The sequence below is a fragment of the Pleurodeles waltl genome, chromosome 7 (assembly GCF_031143425.1).
Source record: "Pleurodeles waltl isolate 20211129_DDA chromosome 7, aPleWal1.hap1.20221129, whole genome shotgun sequence".
Taxonomy (NCBI): Eukaryota; Metazoa; Chordata; class Amphibia; order Caudata; family Salamandridae; genus Pleurodeles; species Pleurodeles waltl.
Genome location: NC_090446.1, coordinates 1,325,786,627 through 1,325,809,125, shown reverse-complemented (window position 1 = coordinate 1,325,809,125; position 22,499 = coordinate 1,325,786,627). Strand labels below are relative to the sequence as shown.

Below are 22,499 nucleotides of genomic sequence, written 5' to 3'. Positions count from 1 at the left end.
AAGAATAAACATGATCTATCGGCCAACCACCCTGCACCCGCTTCAAGCGACAACACAAGAACACAACCCACCCAAGTGCACCCGGTATCACTTAAAGCTGGCATCAAACGTAAAGCTGGCCTCAAGCGGGGTAAAGTACACGTCTGCATTGACTGTAAAACAAGAAGAGAAGGAGGTAAATGTCTTCTAATGGTAGAAGATTGAGACAGCTATTTATACATTGGACTATGGAAACAAAGGAGTGCAGCCCAAAAATAACGCCTATGTACCCGGAACCATTCCTCCAATAACCCCCGCGGGGAGATAGGTTGGCGTGGGGGGGATACCTCCTTTCCGTCAGCTGCCCCCTCAAAACCCACTATGTCGACTTAACGTGCCCAGGGACGGCCACGTTGAAAGGTTTCTCACGGTTAAGGCCTCCGGTCAGGTTGTCTTCTAAACCATTCCCGGCTGGTCACTGTTTTACCGTAAACAGGAAGCAGCCAATCCCTGTCCCTTCGAGCTGCAGCCCTCTACAGACTGCTCTGTAGTAAAGATACCTGACAGAGTCCCGAATCCGGGGGCCCTGCCATTCTGCATATCTGCTACCGAATATCGAAATTGGAATGCATTTGAAGTAACTCTAAAAATGCCTTCGACCTTACTTTCGGGCCCAAAGCATACCACAAGATCACAAGCATCAGCAGCTGTTCCCCCAAAGGACAAAATTAACCTTAAAATCCAGTGCAAATGAAAATGGCTTGTGCTGTCGTTATTCTAGCCGTGAATGTGCCAGAGTTTATTTACAAAGTTCTTTTTTTTTTTAAGTCAGCGGCTGTCCTATATTGAAATTACCATGTGCTATTTAATGTGTGTACTCCGCACCTCCTGCTCAAATGATCCTTTTAGCAATTAAACTCAAGAGCCTCTGACTTCCTTGGAACTCAAAGAAAATGTACCACAGTCATTGGCTGCAGCAAGATTATGTGCTGCTCTGCTTTTCCCACCAACTAAACAGCAGAAGCTCTGGCCCTGGTGTGTGAAATACTTATGACAATTACATGCCGCACTTGAGGAGTAACTCAACCTACCTGTGGACTAGCGTTGAACCCCTTGATAACTTCTCTGAGGCATATTCTTATGTTCTGTGTTGGGTTCTAGGATGCAAGGTGGTAGAGGGTAATGAAATCAGAAAATCACAGACATCATAGGCTGTCCGTGACTTGGGTTGTTTCAGCAGGCTGGGACCATAGTTGTAGGAGAGATGTATCTTGGGCCTGTGGATGAGTAGTAGCTGTTCGCGGGTGCTTTGAAGCTTTAGTTCCATACATCACTGGAGAGCCAGGGTGGTCCCAGTGGCATAGCAAGGAAAAGCATTGCATTGAACTGACTATGAAATTACTGTCCTGTATTTGGCATTATTTATAGCCTTGTGAACCGTGAAAAGCTTTTCAGCTATTTTGCCAAGGCAAACCGAAGGAAGAAATGCATTAGTTTTCTTTGGTATCTGAAAGAAAAGTGGAAAATAGAGAAAAACCTGACTGTGAGATCTGAGACTAAACTCGGTGCCTTATGGTTCGGGGACAAAACCGAGGAGTTTGCAAGCACATGGATTATTCATTCCAGTGGTTGCCAGCTGGTTGATCCACACACACTGTCTTATAACTGTGGAGATCCTTGGCATCGCTCCAAAAGCAAGTTGCAGATTCCAGCCATTGCAGAAAAATCCTACCACAAGAGCTATTGCACAGCCAGTGACACCTGGCAACCTACTGAAGCCTCTTTCCATCCAAGTCACAAGGAAAACAGTGGGAATTTATTTTTTTCCACATGGGTACCGGTAAGCAGGGTCCACCTTCAGAGACAAAACTAGACCGATCGAAATCTCAATGGAAGGGAGTATTTGCTATTGTAATCTTAAACAAGGCCTTACTTATGAAACTTCAAAGAGACACAGATTTAGTCCCAAACTGTAGCTGAGGCAACATAACGTAGTGGCCATTCAGAGCTGAAAAATCCCTCTTGACCCTCTGAAAAGTAGGCTGATTTTGAATCCTGTGGGAAGCCTACTTCTCTTGAGATCCAAAATCTGTCTGCTTTTCTGAACTGGGCCCCGGTTTCATAGTTAATGGGGAGTACATAACAAATATGCTGGAAATATATATTTTTGTCTACAATCACACATGAATATTTCAGAATTATCTTCTTTGCTCCGACAATTGTTCCTTGAGGTCCCAAGCGAGTCCAAGACCCATTGGGCTGAGCTAGCTGCTTCACATGCACAGGAACCATATTACAATATTATAATGTCTTGATATATTGACATTTTTGGGGAAAAAAGTGTATAAAATGTACTTCCTGCTAATGTGCGGAAATGTTAAAAAATAACTGTTTGCCCATGTGCAAAAGAGCACCCCATACTGTGGGTCCCCAGTTTAAAATCAAATTTCGTGACCAGATCAAACACTAACTACATGGCATGAAACACACATATGGAGAGACATTATTGCTTCTCTTCTTTGTCAGATTAGTATGTGCAGATAACATAAGTTTAGGAAATTTGAAATTCAGACAGACAGTAATAGAGAAAGTGATAGCGCCCCATGCCTAATTTATTAATTTCTAATTGGCTATGTGTTTATCTATTTCATGGAAACAATTGACATAATTGTAGCCATTAGAGTTTAATTGCATTTACTTTTTGGGGTCAATTTAATGTAATCCAATTCTCTGGGATCCACTAACCAAGCCATTCAGACAAAGCAGATATCTCTGACAATAAACTACTTGTCAAGACACAGGGCTTAACAATTACCACACGCCTAGGTATATTCTCCAAAAGGTTTTCGCCCAATTAAAATATTTGAGCTTGTATCCGCAATCACTGCTCCCTATACTGCTGTTCAACTAGTTTCCTCTTGCAAGCAGCCCAATATCATCTTTTTACTCAATTCAGAAAGATGCTAAGGATTTCTAGCTAGACGATTAGAACTCTTTGATAGGAGTCCAATCTTGTCTTAAGAGCACATGGAAGCTTTTTTTCATATATAGTAACATAGGCACAATTCTTAGTACAATTATCAGTGCTGTGATGCTTTTATAAGCTAAGTCCAATCGACAATCATTCTGACAAATGAACAAAAATAGTCAAATTGATGTGACATGATGTTCGTTTGGACATTACTCATCTTTATTATTTGTATTTATTTATTTGCATTTGAGCGTAATCCTTTGCGAGCAAACGAGTTTGGTACTTAGCACAAGAGTCAGATGGAATGGTTAACGCAGACCAAGGTGAAGAACTGAGGTATGGGTTGGACATCGTTGTATAAAAGCAAAACATCGAAGACAACTTCATTTTTTAGATATCATAATAAAACGCTTACACAAATATATATATTTACAAGTTTACGGGCTATGTGGACAGAATGAGTGTCTCTCATTTGGCCATTTATCGAGTGGCAAATGGGGGCACAAAGTGAAGAGAGAGACCCTTCACCCATGAGCTATATGCGAGTGACATTCAGGTAGAGGCTATGGTATACCTAGCATTTGCTGTGGACGCCCAGGTAGAGGCAAAGCACTTTTTGTTAAATCAAAAACTATGGGGACTGAGATGCTGAAGGAACTATTTATTCCCAGTGACCTTGGACCTCCAACCTTCACTGGGTATTGTGCACTCTTGTGGGCAATGCTCTACTGGCCAGATATCGTAGTATATTTGCAGATATATTTCGGAGAACATATATAGGGTAATTCTAATGTGCAGAACGTGTGTTTAAAGCTGTGCTGCCTTGACTCATTAATTGCTCAGAAATTGAGTCCTTGCCTAAATCTGTGGCTATGCATCAGCATTAATTTGCATACCTAAGCCTGGAAAGGCTCAAGTTGCTTGGTGGAATGCCCTCAAAGCAGACCTGCACACTGTGAATCTGGGCCGGCTCCAGCAGGGGAACCAAGGGTGCGCCCCTTCCTTCCTGAAGGAAAAAGAGTTTTACCATGCACTAGCATATGCTTTCCTATTTAAAATCGGGACCTGTGATGCCACCTCAGGGGAGGACTTCCTTTCTCGTGGGGATGTCTTCTTCCGGACCCACTGCTGGTGCCTGCACTTCTGTGAATAAGAGATGTGCAAAAAAACCTGTGAATGGTCAGAGCTTGTATGATAAAGGGAGGGAGAAGCTTCAGCACATAAGGTATCCTTTAAGAACACAGATTTAGAACAAGCACTGGCAAATCCAATAGGTGTCACCTGTAAAAACCATTGGCTTTGCTAATGTTTTTTTTTCCATACTGTACAGCAGCGCAACTGCTGTGCAGCATGGCTAAAAAAGATGTGATGATGTGACCACTGCGTCATTTTGAATGCATATGCTGCCCTGCAAAAGAACACTTTTTTATTTACCAATTCAAGATGGATCAATAAGTAATAAAAGAAAGTAACTTGAAAGCGCTGTTTTAAAGCATAGTATGGAAGCCCTGTTTAAATGAATAAATGAATAATGGATGAGCAATGCTCATTGAGGATGGTACAATAGAGGTTTGGGGAGGGGCAGTGGGAGAAGTAACCCGGCAGGTGGGGAGAAGCAACATGGCAGGCATGGGGAAGCAACACGGCAGACGGGGAAGAAGCCACAAGAGGGAGAGAACAAGGGCGAAAGAGAGGGACATAAGCAAGGGCGCAGCAGAAGAACATGGGTGGGAGAGAGCTACACAAGTGTGGGTGGGGGAGAAAAGCACATGGGTAGGCAGTTGGAAAACACAAATACATGAAGTGCTTAAACAAAAAGAAAAAAGTAGTTCCCTAAAAGTGAGCAGTGGAAGCACAGACGCCAGCCAATAAAAGAGATGAGTAAAGAGAATGCATCATGAAGGGGATAAATACAAGTTTGATTTGTCAAAAAAATCATCAAATTAAGAAGCCGACAAATGAGAGTTGTAGGAAAGTCAACCAGTGGTAAGCAATGTGGAGGTTCCATGCTCGTGTGTGTTCCTGTATGTCCACAATATATATATTCAGAACCAGCTTGTGCGGTATGGTAAGCTTGACCAACAAATGTGCTTATACAGATGGTAATAAAAGGAATGTGAGCACTTATAGTGCAGTGGCCCTATATTAGATTGGAGTAGCCCTTAACACTGAGCAATTAATGCAGTCTGCTCACCTGCCATTATCCAGATTGGGTTAAAGGTCTGTCTGCCACTGCTAAGCATACATATTGAGCCTTCTTTTTGTACATTGAACCCCTGTGATATTTAACTATGGAAATTGGTGTAATGAATATTGTGATGTTTGATATGAACAAAGCGCATTGCTAATGTGTAATGTTTGATATGTAGTGTGTGATATTTGGTGTGAGGGGGTAGTGTGGTGTAATGTATGGTGTGTAGTATGTGAATAGTGTTTATATAGTATGTGAATTTATGTCAGTTATTGTCATGTATATATTTGATGTTTGATGTTATAGTGTGTAATGCATATATCCTTGACATGTTTGTGTGATATTTCTGTGGCATGTTCGTTGTCTGTGTCTCAGTCATGGGTGATATTTATGTTATCAGAATGTGAACCACCATAGGGGATGTCAACCATGTAATACATGTAATGAATGGTCTTGTTTCTCTCACTTTTGCAGAGTCACCCCAGCAATGCCAGTTCATCGCACCACCACCACCACCACCACCACTGTAGTGGGGAACACCCATGTCTTCAAAACGCCAGTTGGCATTCTTCGCCTCTTAGAAGTCCTTTTTGCCTGTGTGACATTCAGCCTTGTGGTCCACAAAAAGGCCTGGTATGGCCACCCAGGTGACTGGTGCATGTTCTCCTGGTGCTTCTGTTTTGCAGTCACCCTTATCATCCTTATAGTGGAGTTTGCAGGGCTGCAGAACCGCATGCCTGTGTCCTGGAAGAACTTCCCAATTACATTTGCCATGTACGCTGTCCTCATGTGCTTGTCTTCCTCTGTTATATACCCAGTGTATCACTTGCCTGAGAATCGTGGTGTGCGCAGTGAGACCCGGGACTACATTATTGCTGCCACTGTGTTCTCATGCCTTACTACCTTGGCGTACATCATTGAGGTCTCCATGACACGAGCCAAGCCCGGAGAAATTACAGGCTACATGGCTACTGTCCCAGGGCTCCTGAAGGTGGTGGAGACCTTCACTGCCTGCATCATCTTTGTCTTCATCAGTGACCCCATCTCCTATGACAACTACGACGCTCTGAAATGGTGCCTGGCTGTCTACTGCATCTGCTTTATCCTCTCCGTGGTGGTGATCATCCTGTGCGTGGGCGAGTGCACTGGCTGGCTACCCTGTGCCTTCAACAAGTTTCTGAGTGCCTACACCCTGTTGGCTGTATTGATGTATGCCACGGCCACCGTCATCTGGCCCCTTTACAAGTTCGATAGGGACCATGGGGGTCAGCCGAAACGACCAAGCAGTTGCCAGCGTTCTTCGCTTACACCCTGCCCCTGGGACAAGCTGGTGGCCATTGCAGTGCTGACGGCCCTCAACCTTCTTATATATCTGATAGATCTGGTGTACTCAGCCAGGCTGATATTCATCAAGGTTTGAAAGCATCACTTTAGAAGACTCGAGGATCAATTTCAACCTCCTCTATGTTCTTTCCCATTTTCTGGTGGTCATTTTCTCACACATCTACAGTCTCCTCTCCAGCTAGCTGACAAACGTCTTTACCATGACCCGTCCATCAGTATGGACATGGCCTAAGTGCCAAGGATGCTATAACACCTCTCTGCAGAAGCCCCAGCGCAACGAAGAGCTGACCTCAGAGCCAAAGATTCAAGTTAGCTTTAGATGCTTCCGTCTAAAAACAGCTGTTCTAAGGGATATTGCTTTATGTAGCCATTTCTCGAGTCCGTGCTCCATAAAGAAAAAATATAAACAAATTAGGTTTCTCTAGAATAACACAGTTAAAACAGAAAAACCCATGCTATTGGTTCAAATATATTGGGGTCCACGGCACTGTGCTCCTTGTTCTCACACTTACAACTATTGGTGTTAGCAGTGCAGCTAGTAGATGACCCTGAGTTTTGACCTGTTTAAGTCTATGTGATTTCTAGTCTTCAACCTGGACGTAGTTTGTGGATTATCCTAACATGTTATTACACACTTCCCCTACTCCTACTAGCCTACATGTTGTTCTTTGGAGATTTAAAGCACCTTTCATTACACTGTCCTGTGTCATTGCTTGTGAGAAATCATCTTGGAGCCCTTTTGTGACCCCTCTTTAAATGCAAGGCACAGGAGTCCTGGTGAAGCTTCACCACTTCATTCACCTTTGCACTATGACCCTTTGGGAATCCCTCCAGAATTGCTCAGTTTCACTTGCACCAAGAGACTCGGGTGAAAGCAGTACATGAGCGGTTACAGTTCTCAAATTACAGTTGTTAAGACTACTCATTCTCAGAGGGTACGCATCCCTCAGACCTATTTTTTTGCAAATATATTGTTGGTAAAACCACTAAATCCATCTCTAGTCTGCCCATTCTCTCTGCCTACTACATCACTGTGTACAACTAGGGGTGGCCACAATGTTTCATTCCGTCCTCAGATTTGGTGAAGTTATGGTCACTCCTCAATATTCTTTAATGCCTAGTTCCTGCCAAATTCCAGCAATTGTCACATGGATGAATTTTTCTCCCTCAAGGCTCCAGAAAATACGAGCTGGCGAGCCCGTGTGAGATTTGGTGTCCCCTAGTGCAGTTCTCTAATTCTGGTGGTCAGAGAGCTGCTGCGTGATTAGGTTTGCTGCCACTAGGGTAGATGTTCTACTGGAACAGCAGCAAAATCAACTTGATTGCCCATGTGCCGCTGCACAGCACATGGTGCCTTCATGCTGATATTTCAGCGCTGCTCCCACTACCAGCACTAAATTGTGAGCTGCATATTTTGTGCCTGTTGGCAGAACTTCACGAGTTCCAGCCACCCCCATGTACAACCTGCTCAGTCTTCTACTTTCTTGCCTTTTTAGATGTATAGACACAGTCACCTAGGCTACCTTCTCTGGACCCACACTCTCTAATCCCTTTTATCACTCACTCACTAGCTCAAAAATCAGTGTTTCATTTGCAACAGTTTTTATTGTCTTGCAGGAGGCTAATGATTTTAGAATTGCAAGTTTTGAACATTTGGGAATGCCTGGCCCCACACACCTATATTGTCTTTCATCCCAGCTCTAACCATCACTTGGAGTAAATTGTCACCTTTCCAGCATTTAAACTATGCACCTGCACAATACTAAAAGCCATATTCTCCACTCCTCTAGATCCTTTCTGAACACAAGGTCAAGAAAGCTTTGTCAAACAAAACATAAACAAATCATGTTATGATTTCAGTATTAAATATAATTTGTAGGCCAGCTTTTGATACAGTAGACTTGGAGGTCATAGTGTCATTGAATTGCGTGCCTGGTACTGTCAGCCTATTGTTCAAGCTGTGGTTTACCCGATATTCATGAGAACAAACCTTATTCTGGTGATGGGGTGTGGTCCTCTATGTGCTTGGTCCATATTTTATTACTCTCTTGCTCCATTTCTTTGTCTCTCTGTTGCTGTGTTTCATTCTTACCTTTTCTTTCTCTTTATTTGTTTATATCTCATGAGCTGTGTCTTTCTTTTTCTCGTCTCTTCCTTTGTGCCTTCCTCAAATAGCACTCTTGAAAAACTAATGATTGTAGCTGTACAAAATGTAGACCATTATGTTCATTGGGACAGGGGAGATATCTTGCTGATATTAAAGGTGCAAATTATTCACCAAAACTTTGGCCTACATGAAGGTAGTTAACTCCATACCTTTCAACATTAGAAAGCTGAAGTAGGGGCCTTTCTTTGAGGCTGAAAGTAGAAGCTGTTCCATCTTTCTTTTAAGGCGTGTTTGACAATTGTTTTTTTAGAAAAGAGTTTAGAAATTGATATTCTTAAATTTAAAGTTGAGACAGTAAAGGCGATAAGATTGTCTAGCTATTTAACGTTGCCCATAGATGAATCCTTGCCATTTAGGTTACTGATCTGATAGCCATGCAATGTGTTGGTGATTAATTTGAGCAGAGGTGTAGCTAACAGTGGTACAGCAGGTGCAGTTGAACCTGGGTCCAAAGTCTTGAAGGAGGCCACGAGATCCTGATTAGTATAATATTTTACTAACCAACCAGAGGTGAAGGAGCTCCATTTTCCTGGCTTGCACAAGGGTACTCGCCCCCCTTGTTACTCCACTGTAATGTTTCTCGAGATTTCTCACTCCTGCAGAAATGATGCAGCTATCAGTCATATGTGGCTTTTGCTCAAAGGAATGCGTAATCAAGACCATAATGGACAATATCACAAAACTTTATATTCAATGACCCGTTGGCTGTTGTGGGGACTGCTTAGCCATTTCTATCGTGCTGAAGGTTATTCTCAGAAAGTTGCTGATGTTGGTGTGTATAGTGTTTTTCAATGTGCAGTTTGTAATGACATTCCTGCCATCAGCTCACAACTGTTCATGTTCCTTCCTCCCGAATGCCGGACTTTAATTTTCGCTCCTTTATTTTAAAGATGATTGTGAGACTTGGGCACGTTCACCAACGATAAGTGTCTGTCTGGGCCTAAATATTCCTAGCTTTCTGAAGCTATCAGGTCTATGTTTTTCCATTTTCTAAATCCAGTCAGTGAGTTACAACTGCCAAAATAGGTAACGCAAAAAGGTATTAGATGGTCGACTTTTTCATTATTTTTTCTGGCGACCAAGTTTGTCTGATTTTTTATTTTTATTTAAAGATTATGCTTGCACTGTCATGTTTTGGGCTCACAGCTGTAACGTTCGTAATTGTTATACCTGCAAGCTTATGTTCGAATGCATACATTTTACTTCTGGCATTCAGCCTGTCATCATGAAGATGACTTTATGAAAAAGTGTTAAAATAATTACAAATATATTTTTTAACAATATATATATGATATGAAAAGTGTCTGTGTATTCTTGAATTGTTTCGTTGCACTCTTTTCTGTTGACCTTCTAAACACGATATGATATATATATATATATATATATATATAAGTATATGAATATATTCAGCCACAATAGTACAGTCATGTACATTTACAATTTCCTCTTTCGCCTCTTCAGTAACTGTAAACTGTGTGCCTTCTAGACTCAATAAAATCTATATATGTGAATATGCACAATCACACTCCTTGTTTTTTTTTATTTGAATTTTTCAGGTGTATACTAGGAGCTAGACCTCTGTGTGTGCTGACGTTCTAGAGACATAATTGTGAGGACAAATTAGTAAAAGCACTGCACAGTGATAACACACGAAATTATACTACAGCTGTATTAAATACATGACCTTAGTGGGAGTGTGTCTACTTTCCCATCCTAAGAATTCTGCATTCACTTAACGAGCTTCGGGCCAGATGTACCAAAGAGTTTTACCCCTTCTGTGTCTATGGGAAAATGTGTTTGTACATATGGCCCTTCCTGTCTAGGCAAGTAAATATGGATGTTTGCACATTATGTATAGTATTTTTTCTTAGCGTCTTATTTACTAGGACTCAGATTTAGGGTTTGGTGTACGGGTCATCATTCCTCTGCCGTGGCAGGACAGCTCTATCCTTCAGTCCAGAGGTTAACTGGCCTCCATATATAGATTTTTAAGGAACAGACTGCCGCCCATCATTAAAGATGTTCTTCTGTCCTCTGTCATCGGTTCCCCATTCCCCATCCTTGGACAGCACCCCGAAAAAGTTAAGAGTTTTTCTCGATTTAAGTGGGATGAAAGGACCCATGTGATGGAGGACAGCAATGGGGTTTACAACAGGAGATGTAGCAATTTAACTTTGACAGATGCTTCCGTCAGCACACAACTACTAAAAATCAACTAATCAACAGCAGCTCCTACTATAAAAGAGCTTACTCAAACCATACAAACCATTTATCACTCACAAGACAAAGCAGCATCAGAGATACTGTGCAACAATATTCAAACATGGGTGATAAAAGACAACTAAGATTCTCAAAGAATGAGCTAACTGCGATGATGCACAGGTTCAGAGAACATCCTTGAGCCTGATGAAGGAGATGGAGACCAGAATCGTGGATAAGGTGAATGTTTGCTCCAACACCAGACGCTCACAGGAAGTCATCATCCAGTGGTTGATCAATCTGGAAGAGAGAGTCCCTTCCCTCACTTTCAGGGCACACCAAGAGGCCCTGGCAACTGGTGGCGGGTTTCCTTGGCCTCTTATCCATGCCCTGGGAGGAAAAGTTGGTGTCCATAATCCATACTGAAGCATCATGGAACTTCTAGGCAGAACGGAGACTAAGTACAAACCCTGGCTGTCTCTCACTAACAAATCAAGCTGGACTCTGGCATCCCTGTTCCCTAAATCAGTCTCTACAGTAATGCCAACCTATCAACACAAGTATGCTAGTTGATGACTACCACAGCTCACATCTCCTTTGTAATTACCCATCTACCATTTCAGTCTGTCACACCATTCTCCTTAACACAATTCATACTGTGGCACGCACGATTATCACCCATAATCATAAGTACATTGGGTCTTGAAAAATGTAGGGAACAAAAAAAAAACAGCAACATCCATTGCTCCGTCTACACTGAAGTGGGGATATTGTGATGCACATATAAGTCCATCCAGGACACTGAAAAGTGACCTGCGTCTGCTGGCCAGACTGGTACAACGATGTCACTCAATTGTGGCACACCATGACACTGGTAATAGCAGACTGTAAGCGGGAAGGCTACCATTGCCTTCTGATGCCCATAGAATGGGTAAGAATCTTTAGCAAACTCCAGTTACAGATACTGGTAAGAACTGAGGGGTAGTGCTGCACATGTACTGTGTATCTTGCCTAAAGACCTTACAATACAATTGAGGTTGGGCTGAGTGATGGGGAATCCACATTCACAGATACATTTGTCTTACACTTGCTTACTGGCTAGTTGATACTGTTTTTATAGTTTGTGTTCAATTGAATTTTATATTGACATAAAATACTTGCTTTACTGAAACAGAAGCACTGGGGGAACATTTTTAATGCACTCTTAGGTATACAGTATATTGTGACTGGATTGTGCAGTATGCCCACGCTAAACCCAAGCCTCTGATTGCTCACCTTCGCCTAACACCGAATTGGCACAGTTTTGCTAAGACATAGTATTAAGTACCCGGGAACAGGAGGACGTAACAACTCTAACCCCATAGTTGAGGCCCAGTGTCCCTTTCCTGCCTTGCCCTCTGGACCCCTAGCCCCAAAATGGGATCTCACAACAAGCAATGATGTATATGAGATGTTGCCAGGGAACACACACAACGTTTTTTAAATAAATAAAATAATATGAGATGATTTCTTTGAGGCAAAACAACTATTATTAATACATCTATAAAACAGCAAATCCAACACGAAATATAAATTAAAGAAAGCTTGAAATGTTCAGAAATGTATATGCTTAAGAAATTGACTCCATAAAATCACTCATGGAAGTTATCGGAGGAATAGCTGGCCACACACACAGCAGTGCAAAAATGCATAACTAGTTCAGCAAATTGAAGGAGCACAATAGGGCATAGCCACTGTGCAACCATAATTACAATAAATCACATATACTATAGCAATATTCCAAACAACATCATCAGAAAAGGACACATATGATAGACTAAAAAACACTACCAGGACAAAACCATTAGAACTATTAGCTATAAACTCTGTTTGGGTTAATTACAAATGCCAAGTACAAATTTGGTGGGAATTTAGCTAGTTATCAAAGCAATCACTTAAACTGTGAATGGACATGTAACTCAGAACAAATTTGGCTTAACATAATATTAACACACATGATACTGCATTGAACGCATGTACTTTTACAAAGAATAAAGAGGTATTGAAAGGAAGAATATTCAGTCAAAATAGTTCACTCTGTGTCAATAAACCACTTAAGCTAACTCAGGTATATCACTTAAAATTAAATCCAAGACTCTCCATTCCATTAGTAGGGTGAGCAAAATTATTGATGAAGCTTTTTACTTCAAAATATCAATAAAGGGCCACTTTTCAATAGCATACCATTACAACATATATAATATTAACTACCATTACACAAATTTACATTATGTATTTGTTTCCTTTTTTTCAAGTTGACACACAACATGTACAGTCATCTAACTCTACAGCATTGTAAGCTCTGCTCGAGGATACAAGATCCCAAGCTTTCAGTGGAGGCAGCACTCCTGCAACAAGGAAGATGTCTATGACAAGCCCGGCCCATCAGGTTAGGCCGACCGGTACCCTAGCCGTCTCCCTCCACGTGAGGACCAAAGATGCAGCACATACAGCAAAGTCCTGTACCCATTACTAACATCAGTGCCCCCACATGCACCCTGTGTGCAACCAGGACACACTACACCTGTGGCTACCCAGTCAAGGCCAAACAGTGATTTGGAAAGGGCCGGGGTAGAACCTGTTGCGGGAAAGAAGGCTCAAGAGGAGGTCACCAGTATTGCCACCATGATTAGAAGTTTTATTGATACAGCTATGCAGCAGAAGGATCTGCTTGGCTAGATCACTGAACTCCTAATGGACCAGAACAATATCTTACAGCATCACCTGAGTGTGCAAACACTCTGGGGTGATACAGTGTGGCTTCAAAATATTTACTGCAGGGGTGTTTTATTTGACTGCTTCTTTCCATGGTTAAGTACCATCAGCTGTCAGCTCTGTCTCTGAAAGACCGTCTGCTAGCAATATCACGGAAACAGGATACTGCTGCCCAGGGAGGAACCTTTCATCAACTCCCGGTTCACACTCAGGCTACTCCAGTGGTTCTTAGGAGGGGTCATTCATATGGCTGGTTGAGAAAAACACCAAGAGACACAAATAAATGCTGTGAAAATGTGGGTGTCTTGACAATTCTTGACTTGAAATTTGATGACTGTGCATTTCACATCCACTCATGAACTGTCGTAAGGAAAAGGACTCTAAACAAAATGAAAATATTCCTTTTGAAATAAAATAAATGCTGACCATAAATAATGTCTGTAGGTAATCAGTTTGTAAAACCTTGCTTTTGTCAGAACCCAAAAATGCTTCACATCAAAGTTAATACCACTGTCAGTCATGTAATCTAGACAAACAAAACACATCTCATGACCACAAACAATGATAGTTGAACTACCATCTACAACTAAGACAACAGCAATTTACTTTAGTCATAAATAAATTACTGAAAACGTGTTAGGCATTCAAAACACCCACAACTGAGAACAACACGTCAACAATATGTACAGATGCTTGACCGTGCAGAGAAGACATAACATGAGGATATATACAGATCAGAATGGAAAAATTGTATGAGGCATGTTGAAAATCCAAATACGACTGTTCTAATGAAGCCTATGTAAGGAATCAACCTACTTTAAAGATCTTAAGTCAGTATTGCATATCAGGTACAACTGACCATCTAATTACAGTAGGAGCCCAAATGGTAATCTTCATCAACTCCTTTAGCTACCCTCATGTTCTCCACAGACTATGCTTAGACACCAGCATAAAGTACACCACATTTCTGCAGATAGGTTACAGCTGAGAGGAAGTGTATCACAAATCGAGTTACCACCATTCCACCAATAGTCAGGCAACTTTGCACTGCATACTTTGCCAACATCAATATCAGTATTTATCAGTTTAACTGCAAACACACTCAAACACATTTAAAAAAAATGTTTTTAGAAAAAAATAATTGATTAAACTAAAGGGTAAAATCATTTAAATTTTAACTTTAGGTGTTCAAGATATTTATATATGGATATTAAAAAGTTTTACTAATATTATTTTCTTTTTTAAAAATTTCAGTCAAATTTGACAAATTACACAGCAGGCAGTGTAACCCTATTAACTTTAATGTGGATGTACCAGATGTTTTTGAAAGAAGCAAAGTAAAGGATGGTAGATGCTTCTGTCAGTGATGCACTACCAGTTTGTCATCGTATCAGGCATACCTTATGCTGACGATTATGTTTTTTTAATGCAGACCAAACAATCTCGGATGGCTCACCTAAGCATCATGGTTGATGGACTAGAAAGCCAATGGTGTCCCTGTCTTTTGTGGCAGCCATTTGTCCTCATTGGTTAAGCTATGACATGATAGACGGAATCCGTTGTCCACTAAATAAGCATTCATTGATAGAAAGTCTGTTCAGTAGGTCACTAGTCCATTAGGCCACCTGCCTCCTAACCACCATCTGTAGAAGACCTCCCCAACTCTCTCCAATCGCTTCTCCTGGGATCCACCATGGCTGACGGTGCAGGTCACAGGGTCCTCAACTTCACTCCTGAGGAGTTAGACATCCTGGCAGAAGGGGCCCTGACCAACAACAGCCAGCTTTATGGCTGTCAGAGAGTCAAGTAGGTTAAACAATTTAAATATATTACATTTTAATATATTATTTCTCTAATTTATATTTTGTATCAGTTCGCAGTTCTGTACAAGCATTCTAGTTCCTCCTTAACCAATTATAACATTTTGTAACATTCTTCGTAACATTCAAACTCCATAACTCCCTCCTCCCATCCCTCGGAGTGTCCTAAGTGTAACACCGCTCCTAGCTATCATATTAGGTGATGTCAGTTATTAGTATATGATGTCCCTACTAGCCCATTTAGCTGGAAATCCATGTGTGATAGTAGATTTATTCCACAAACCCTAATTGGGTCTTCCCAAACCACTCTCGGGTGGGGCCTGATACATTTTAGTGTTGGGCTTAATCATCAATACACTCATGGGGGCTTCTGTCCCTTAGTCCTCTGGATCTCATAAGGCATCTGCTAAGGCCTCCCATGCCCGTGCCCCCTCAATCGTGTTCCAGCCCTTCTTAGCTTCTCGGAGCCTAATGTCTGATTCGTCGCCCACCCATTTGTTAAATTCAGTTGTCCAGGTGGCTATGCGAGCGCCTCTCTGACTCTTCCAGCTTCAGGCTATTTCTCTTTTTCCAAGAATATATGCTAAATCCTGAAACCTGCTGGTAATCTTATTCATAGGCGTATGGGGGAACCAGCTCAGCAGACAGCGGTCCGCCAAACACGGGATCTCTCTCTCTCTCTCTCTCTCTCTCTCTCTCTCTCTATCTATCTCTCTAATGTTTGATAGCACCTCCGTGATTCCCCTCCAGAAGCCCTATATTCCTGGGCACTCCCAGAACATGTGAAAAAAAGTTTCACTTTCTTAGTTACAGCATGGGCATTTAGCCGTGTTTATCTGATACATCCTGTTTATTTTCTCCAGTGTAAGGTATGCCCTAAGCAGAACGTCGAAATTAATTAGCTTGAACCTATCGTTTTTAGTGGTCTTCACTATGTTGTAGTGAATGTTATCCCAATCCTTGTCCTCAATTGGTTTACCGAGGTCTGCCTCCCATCTGGCTTTTAGGCAGCCAGAGGCCCTATTACTTCCCCTTGCAATTTCCTGTAGAGGAAGGTTACTGCCTTAACCGTCCCGATGCCACTACTAAATATTGACGACTGGCGGGGTTCCACAAGTCCAGTTCCCTAATTTTATCTAATAGCCATCGTAACTGCTCTATGCAGAAGAAAGTGACCTCGAGGTAGATCGTATTGGGTACTACATTCTTCAAATGGTAGGAGCAGCCCATTGTCATAGTGTTCCCACTTTATAAGCCCCCGTGTCCCGTCATGTTGCTAGAGCTCTCCAGGACCCCCTGTGAGGGAGCTCCTCCAAGAATCCCAGTGGGAGATCTGGAGAGTACGGAGACTTAGTCTGCGTTATGTGGCTATGTCGCACCCAACACCGCTGCAGAACTTGAAAATGAAAATCAGGGTCGTTCCCACCACCAGCCACTGGGAGCCAGAATACTGCCCTAATCAATTGCACAAGGTCAGGAATCACGAGGGCGGGATCAGTCTACCCGGTGTCAGCCTTCCAGCTAACCATTGTGTGAACCACTGCAACTGGGCTTCTAAGTAGTAAGCTTTAAACTCAGGTACTGCTAGGCCTCCGTCCATTGTAGGTCTCTGCAATGTAGCCAGGGCCAACCGTCGCCACCCTGGACCACATATAAAACTTGTGACTATCTTACCAATGTCCCTGAAGTACACCCTAGGTACCAAGAGGGGCAATGTCATAAAATAATATAACAATGTGGGGCGTGACACCTTTTTTAAAAGAGACACTCTCCCCGCCACTGAGATCGGTGGTGTGGACCAGAAGGATGTGCTCACCCTCAGGGCTCTAATGGCCCTTCCCAAATTACCATCCAGTAGATCCTCTGTGTGATGGTATATATGAACCCCCAAATATGGCAGAGCCCTGGGTTGCCAGACCAGAGGTCCCAGCTCTTCTGCAGGTGCCCTGCCCGCCTGTACAGGGAACAGACATGACTTGTTCCAGTTAACTTGGAGTCCTGATAGTGACCCATATTGCTCCACCATATATCCTGTGTCCCGGCCAGGCACCCCGGAGCCAAAAGAGCATATCGTCTGCACAGAGTGAAATATATTGTTCTCTGCCATCCACCTTTAGACCCCGTTACGCCGTTCCCGTTCTGGCCCAGCATGCTAATGGCTCTGTGGCAAGAGCAAACAGGGACAAGAGAGGGCCCCCCTGCCTCGTTCGAACTCTAGCCGTTGGTTCTGTGTGGAGTATGCGGGTCCAGGAAATAAATGCATCCAGAGACCCAGGCTCTCTATTACTCCATATAAAAAAGGACCATTCTAGGCTGTCAAAGGCCTTTTCTATGTTCATCGCTAGAACTACACCTGCCTGTCTATCTAAGCTATTGGCTCCCAATATTGTGCAGAGGCACTGGACATTTTGGGCTGTGCCTTTCCCTGGGATGAATCCCGCTTGGTCTGCATGGACCAGGAGAGGTATATGTGGCAACAGCCATGTTCCTAGGGCCCTGCTTAGTATTTTATAATCTGTATTTAACATTGAAAGCGGCTGATAAGCACGTTTATTGCTAGGTGATTTGCTGGTTTCAGTAAGGGTACAATCAGGGCATCCCAGGTGGATTGTAGCAATAATCCAATGTCCTTAGCCGTATTAAACATATTGGCCAGTTTAGGGGCCAGGGTGTCTGCATATGTGGCATAAAGCTCAATTGGGATCCCATATGTTCCCGGCGTTTTATTTCGGGCCATGGTAATAATTACTGCCCTAATTTTGGGTACGGTGATTTCAGCCCCCAGAGCCTCTGCTTGCACAGGTGACAATCTTGGCAGTCTCATAGTAGCCAAACAATCCATCGCTTTCAGTGGAAGGTCCTTCTGCACGTAGTACTCATAAAATACCATATTTATATTTTTATGTCTGTACTTTTTTGATCCATCCTCAGCTTCAATCTCTACTACATCTGAGCCTCGCTTGGTAGGGTTTGACAACCAGGCCAGTATCAGGTCTGTACGGTCTCTCTCAGCATGGGCTCGTATCATATAGTTTCGGTCATCAAAACATCATAACCTTTCAACTTTGAATGCCACTGCCTCTTTTGCAGTTAGGAGCTAATGTTGCAGCTCCGGGTGTCCAGGGCGTCACCTCTCACTCTCCTGGAGTAGATCCTCATACACTAGGACCTCCTGCAGCAGGGTCCTTCTAATTCCTTCCATTTCCATGATGCACCTCCCCCTTACCACCATTTTAAATGCATCACATTCTGATAATAGATATTCGGCCATTCCTGTATTATCTTTAAAGTATTGGGTTATGGCAGAGCCAATTGCGTCTCAGAACACCGGATCTTCTAGGCTCTTCGGCCGGAACCGCCACATCAGTATGTTAGTGCATCCATTGCCCCAATTAAGATACAGCAACAGAGGCTTATTATCTGATATAGTACGGGACAGATATTCTGTCATGGATATCCGGACATGTACATCTGCGGAACATAGAATAGTATCTAATCTCAAAGGAATAGTCTCGGTCGTTGGGATGAGGCAGCTGCAGGAGTTTAGAATCCCCCATTCAGTCTGCCAACTCGAGAAGAAATGGGCTACTCGCTCAGTCTGTGTGTTTGGAAGGGGTAGATGTGATCTGTCCAGTGCGAGGTCCGCTACACAATTATAGTCTCCTCCCAGTACCACAAAACCCATTAAATGGGATGCCAATAATCAGGATAGGTCTGTAAAGAATTGCATTTGATCCGCATTGGGCCTGTATATGGTACACAGTACTATATATCAGCCATGTAATCAGCCCGTCACCACCACATATTGACACTCCAGATCTATCACATGACCCGTATGTTGAAAAGGTACCCCCACACAGATCCAAACTGAAAGTGCAGTATGCAGTGAAGTATATTTTTCCACGCCACCTGCGCTCTAATACCAACCCTTCTTTGGTTGTTAGATGTGTTTCCTGTAGGAGGGCAATCTGTGCCCCTATCTGTTGAAGATAGGAGTGGACATTGTGGCCCTCATTCTGACCTTGGCGGTCTTTTCGCAAGACCGCCGAGTTACCGCCGCGGGGAAGACCGCCGACCGCGGCGGTATGCCGCTGTGCGCATTCTGACCGCTGGGAGCGTTCCGCTGGAAAACCGCCAGCAGCCACACTGGCGGTCGGCGGGAAAGTGGAGACTGGTCAACCTCCACCGCCACGCCAGCAGAACACCGCCCACAGAATTACGACCCACATTTCTGTGTGGCGGTCTTCTGTTGGCGGTCTTCTGTTGGCGGTCACCTCCCCATGGCTCCTGTCACCTCCCGGAGGACCAACGCACAAGGTAAGTTGATCGTCCGTGAGGGGAGGGGGTGGGGGGGTGTTGTGTGATGTGTGCGTGCATGGGGGTGTGCGTGTGAGTGTGTAGAGGGGGTGTGTGAGTGCGTGCATGCGGGCGGGGAGTGCTGCTGTGCCTATGGGCAATGTGTGTAGTTCGGCGGGTGCGCATGTCGGCATGTATGTGTGCGGGTATGTGTCCCCGTTGTGTATGTGTGTGTGTAGGGTGTGTGTATATGTGCATGTTGGGGGTGTGTGCATGTCGGGGTGCGTGTATGTGCATGTCGGGGTGGGGGTGGGGAGGGGGTTCGTACCACCTCTGGGGGGTGGCAGGGGGGTGGAGGGTGTGGGGGGAGGACTCTGGGGGGCAGTGGGGGGTGGGGGAGACCCCTATCAGTGCCAGGGAAGGAATTCCCTGGCCCCGATAGTGCCTACCGCCATGGTTCGCATGGCGGTTCCCGAACGCCAGAAACCGCGGCGGTAAGCAGGGTCATGATACCGTTGGCGGTCTTGGGTCGACCGCCGGACCGGAGTGCGCAGACTCCAGCCCGTCGGTCATGACCGCCGTGGCTGTCGGAGTGGGGAAGTGGCGGTCGGTCGCGGCGGTGACCGCCGCGGTCAGAATGCCATTTTTAATACCGCCGGTCTGTTCGCGGTCCGACCGCCGCCTCTCCGCCGACCGCCAAGGTCAGAATGAGGGCCTGTATCTCTTAGCCATGGTTTGCATCCCCTTGATATTCCAAGTAACTATCTTATAAGTTGTGGTATCTGCCATGTGAAGTCTTATTCCTCCCTATCCCCTCCTTATTGAGTTGTGCCCAGCTCCATTCAGGGTATTTGCATTGCTCAGCTACTATGATTACATTAATGTACCTTAGGACAACCATCTCCCCAAACCTCCCTAACCGAGAACTAACCTCATAACTCCTCCTCCCCAGGACAAGTAGGACTGCCCCCTCATCCAAGCAATAACACTTATTTCAATATTGGTAGGAGTGCTCCCAAACTAACTTCGGAGGGTGGTCTCAGACACTTAGGGGCATATTTATAATCCCTTAACACCACCTTCCGCCACATTATCGTAATTATTTGGTACGTTAATGTGGCCCAAGGCTCAAATCCTACGGCGTATTTACAGTGTGGCGCAATGCATGCATTGTACCACTCTGTAACCCTTTGCGCTACATTATGCCTCCGCCAGGCATAATTTATGCAAAGTTGGCGTTCCATTAGGGGGAGAGGGGTGAAAAAATGGCGCAAGGAAATCTATGAGATTTTCCTTGTACCATTTTTTACAGCACTTTTAACGCCTGCACTTCTTCGAAAGCTGCTAAGCAACATACCCCCCTCATCACTTTTCTCTATTGTTCTCAAAATAATTATTCTTCTCTTCTGGGGGTGACTGTGGGTAATCCATCCTCTGAGTGGGCTGAGGAACTAGGTCCACTAGATAGGGTGGTCTCGCTAGCTGTCTTCTCCGCCGTCAGACTGGTTTCTCCTCTCCTCCCCTTACTCATTACCGCTACTGTGTCCATCGCTCTCTGCCAACCCCTCTGGGCCTCCATCTCAGTTGGGGTGCCTCCTCTAGGGCTCCACTCTTTTCTTTTTTTTCCTCTTCTGCAGCTTGCTCGCCTCCCAAGGAGGTTGACGGCTTGGCCCAGCTCGTACCTGTAGATCTAGCCAGTCCCATACCTCCCAGGGTGTCTGAAAAAATGGTGTCTCTTCAGATGTGGAGACCTAGAGGCGAACAGGAAACATCATGGCATATTTCATATTTAGCTGCTGCAGTCTCGCCTTTACCTCCTCAAATGATGCCCTCTGCTTTTGTGTGGCTATAGAAAAGTCTGGAAAGAGCATCACCTTATGAATATCCACTGTTACTGCATTCTTTGTTCGCGCCCTTGCCAATATATGATCACGGTCTCTGAAGTGTAGGAGGCGGGCTACAATAGGCCTTGTTGGCGTCCCCGGTTGTGGCGCTTTAGCATGGACCCTTTGTGCCTGCTCCAAAGCGTAGAAGGGGGAGAGTCCCTCTGATGCTATCTCATCTCACAGCCATCTCTCCATGTAAGATAGCACGTTTCCCCTCTCTGCTCTTTCAGGTATGCATCTGATGCAGATATTGTTTGTCCGGGATCTATTCCTGCTGTCCTTTGCCTAGAGTTTCAGGGTGCGTACCTTTGCTTCCATCGTTGTTAATCTGGCCTGTAATTAAGTTACATCAGGATGGAGCTCCCTCAGTGGTCTTTCCCTCGTGGTAACTCTCTCGGGCAGCTGCCGATGGTCGTCCTTGAGAATACTGAGGTCTGCTCCCAGTGTGTCAATCTTAGTTTCAGGTGCCTCCCTAGTGGACGTGTTAGCCTGAAGGATGTCCTTCAGCGTGGGGTCCTGCTGGGACTCTCCCGCTGGGTGCACCAACCTTTCCGAGTTCAGCTCTCTGCCCTCGGCTGCTCCAGCTACTCCATCTTTTTTTCCTCAACACTTTTCCCATAGTGGTGTGGGCGTCTCTATGTAGATCAGACAACTTATTAGGGGCTTACACCGCTCTCCAAGCTCACCCCCGGCTGTTCAGTTCTGCTTCTATGGCCCGTTCACGGCTGGCCTGCCTAGTTGAGGTCCCCAGCTCCTCTACTGCCACTCTCCGAGTTGGTGTACCTGTGGCGAATTCCACAGAGTTCTGTAAGGGTTACACCCCAATCTCTTGTGTCGTATCTGCTCGACCAGCGGTGATGTTTATTATCTCGTCTGGGACCGTCCGTCTTAC

At 44.3% G+C, this 22,499-nt stretch overlaps 1 protein-coding gene across 1 annotated transcript in view; it reads left to right on the top strand.

Moving 5' to 3' along the window:
• The window catches only part of MYADM (myeloid associated differentiation marker), a 40,634-nt gene extending 33,931 nt beyond the window's left edge, over positions 1 to 6,703 (top strand). The window contains exon 2 of the mRNA XM_069200671.1: positions 5,616 to 6,703. Within this exon, the coding sequence (XP_069056772.1) occupies positions 5,629 to 6,561 (933 nt within the window). The 5' untranslated portion in view covers positions 5,616 to 5,628 and the 3' untranslated portion in view covers positions 6,562 to 6,703. The remainder of the gene's footprint in view (positions 1 to 5,615) is intronic.
• The last annotated feature ends 15,796 nt before the right edge of the window (positions 6,704 to 22,499 follow it).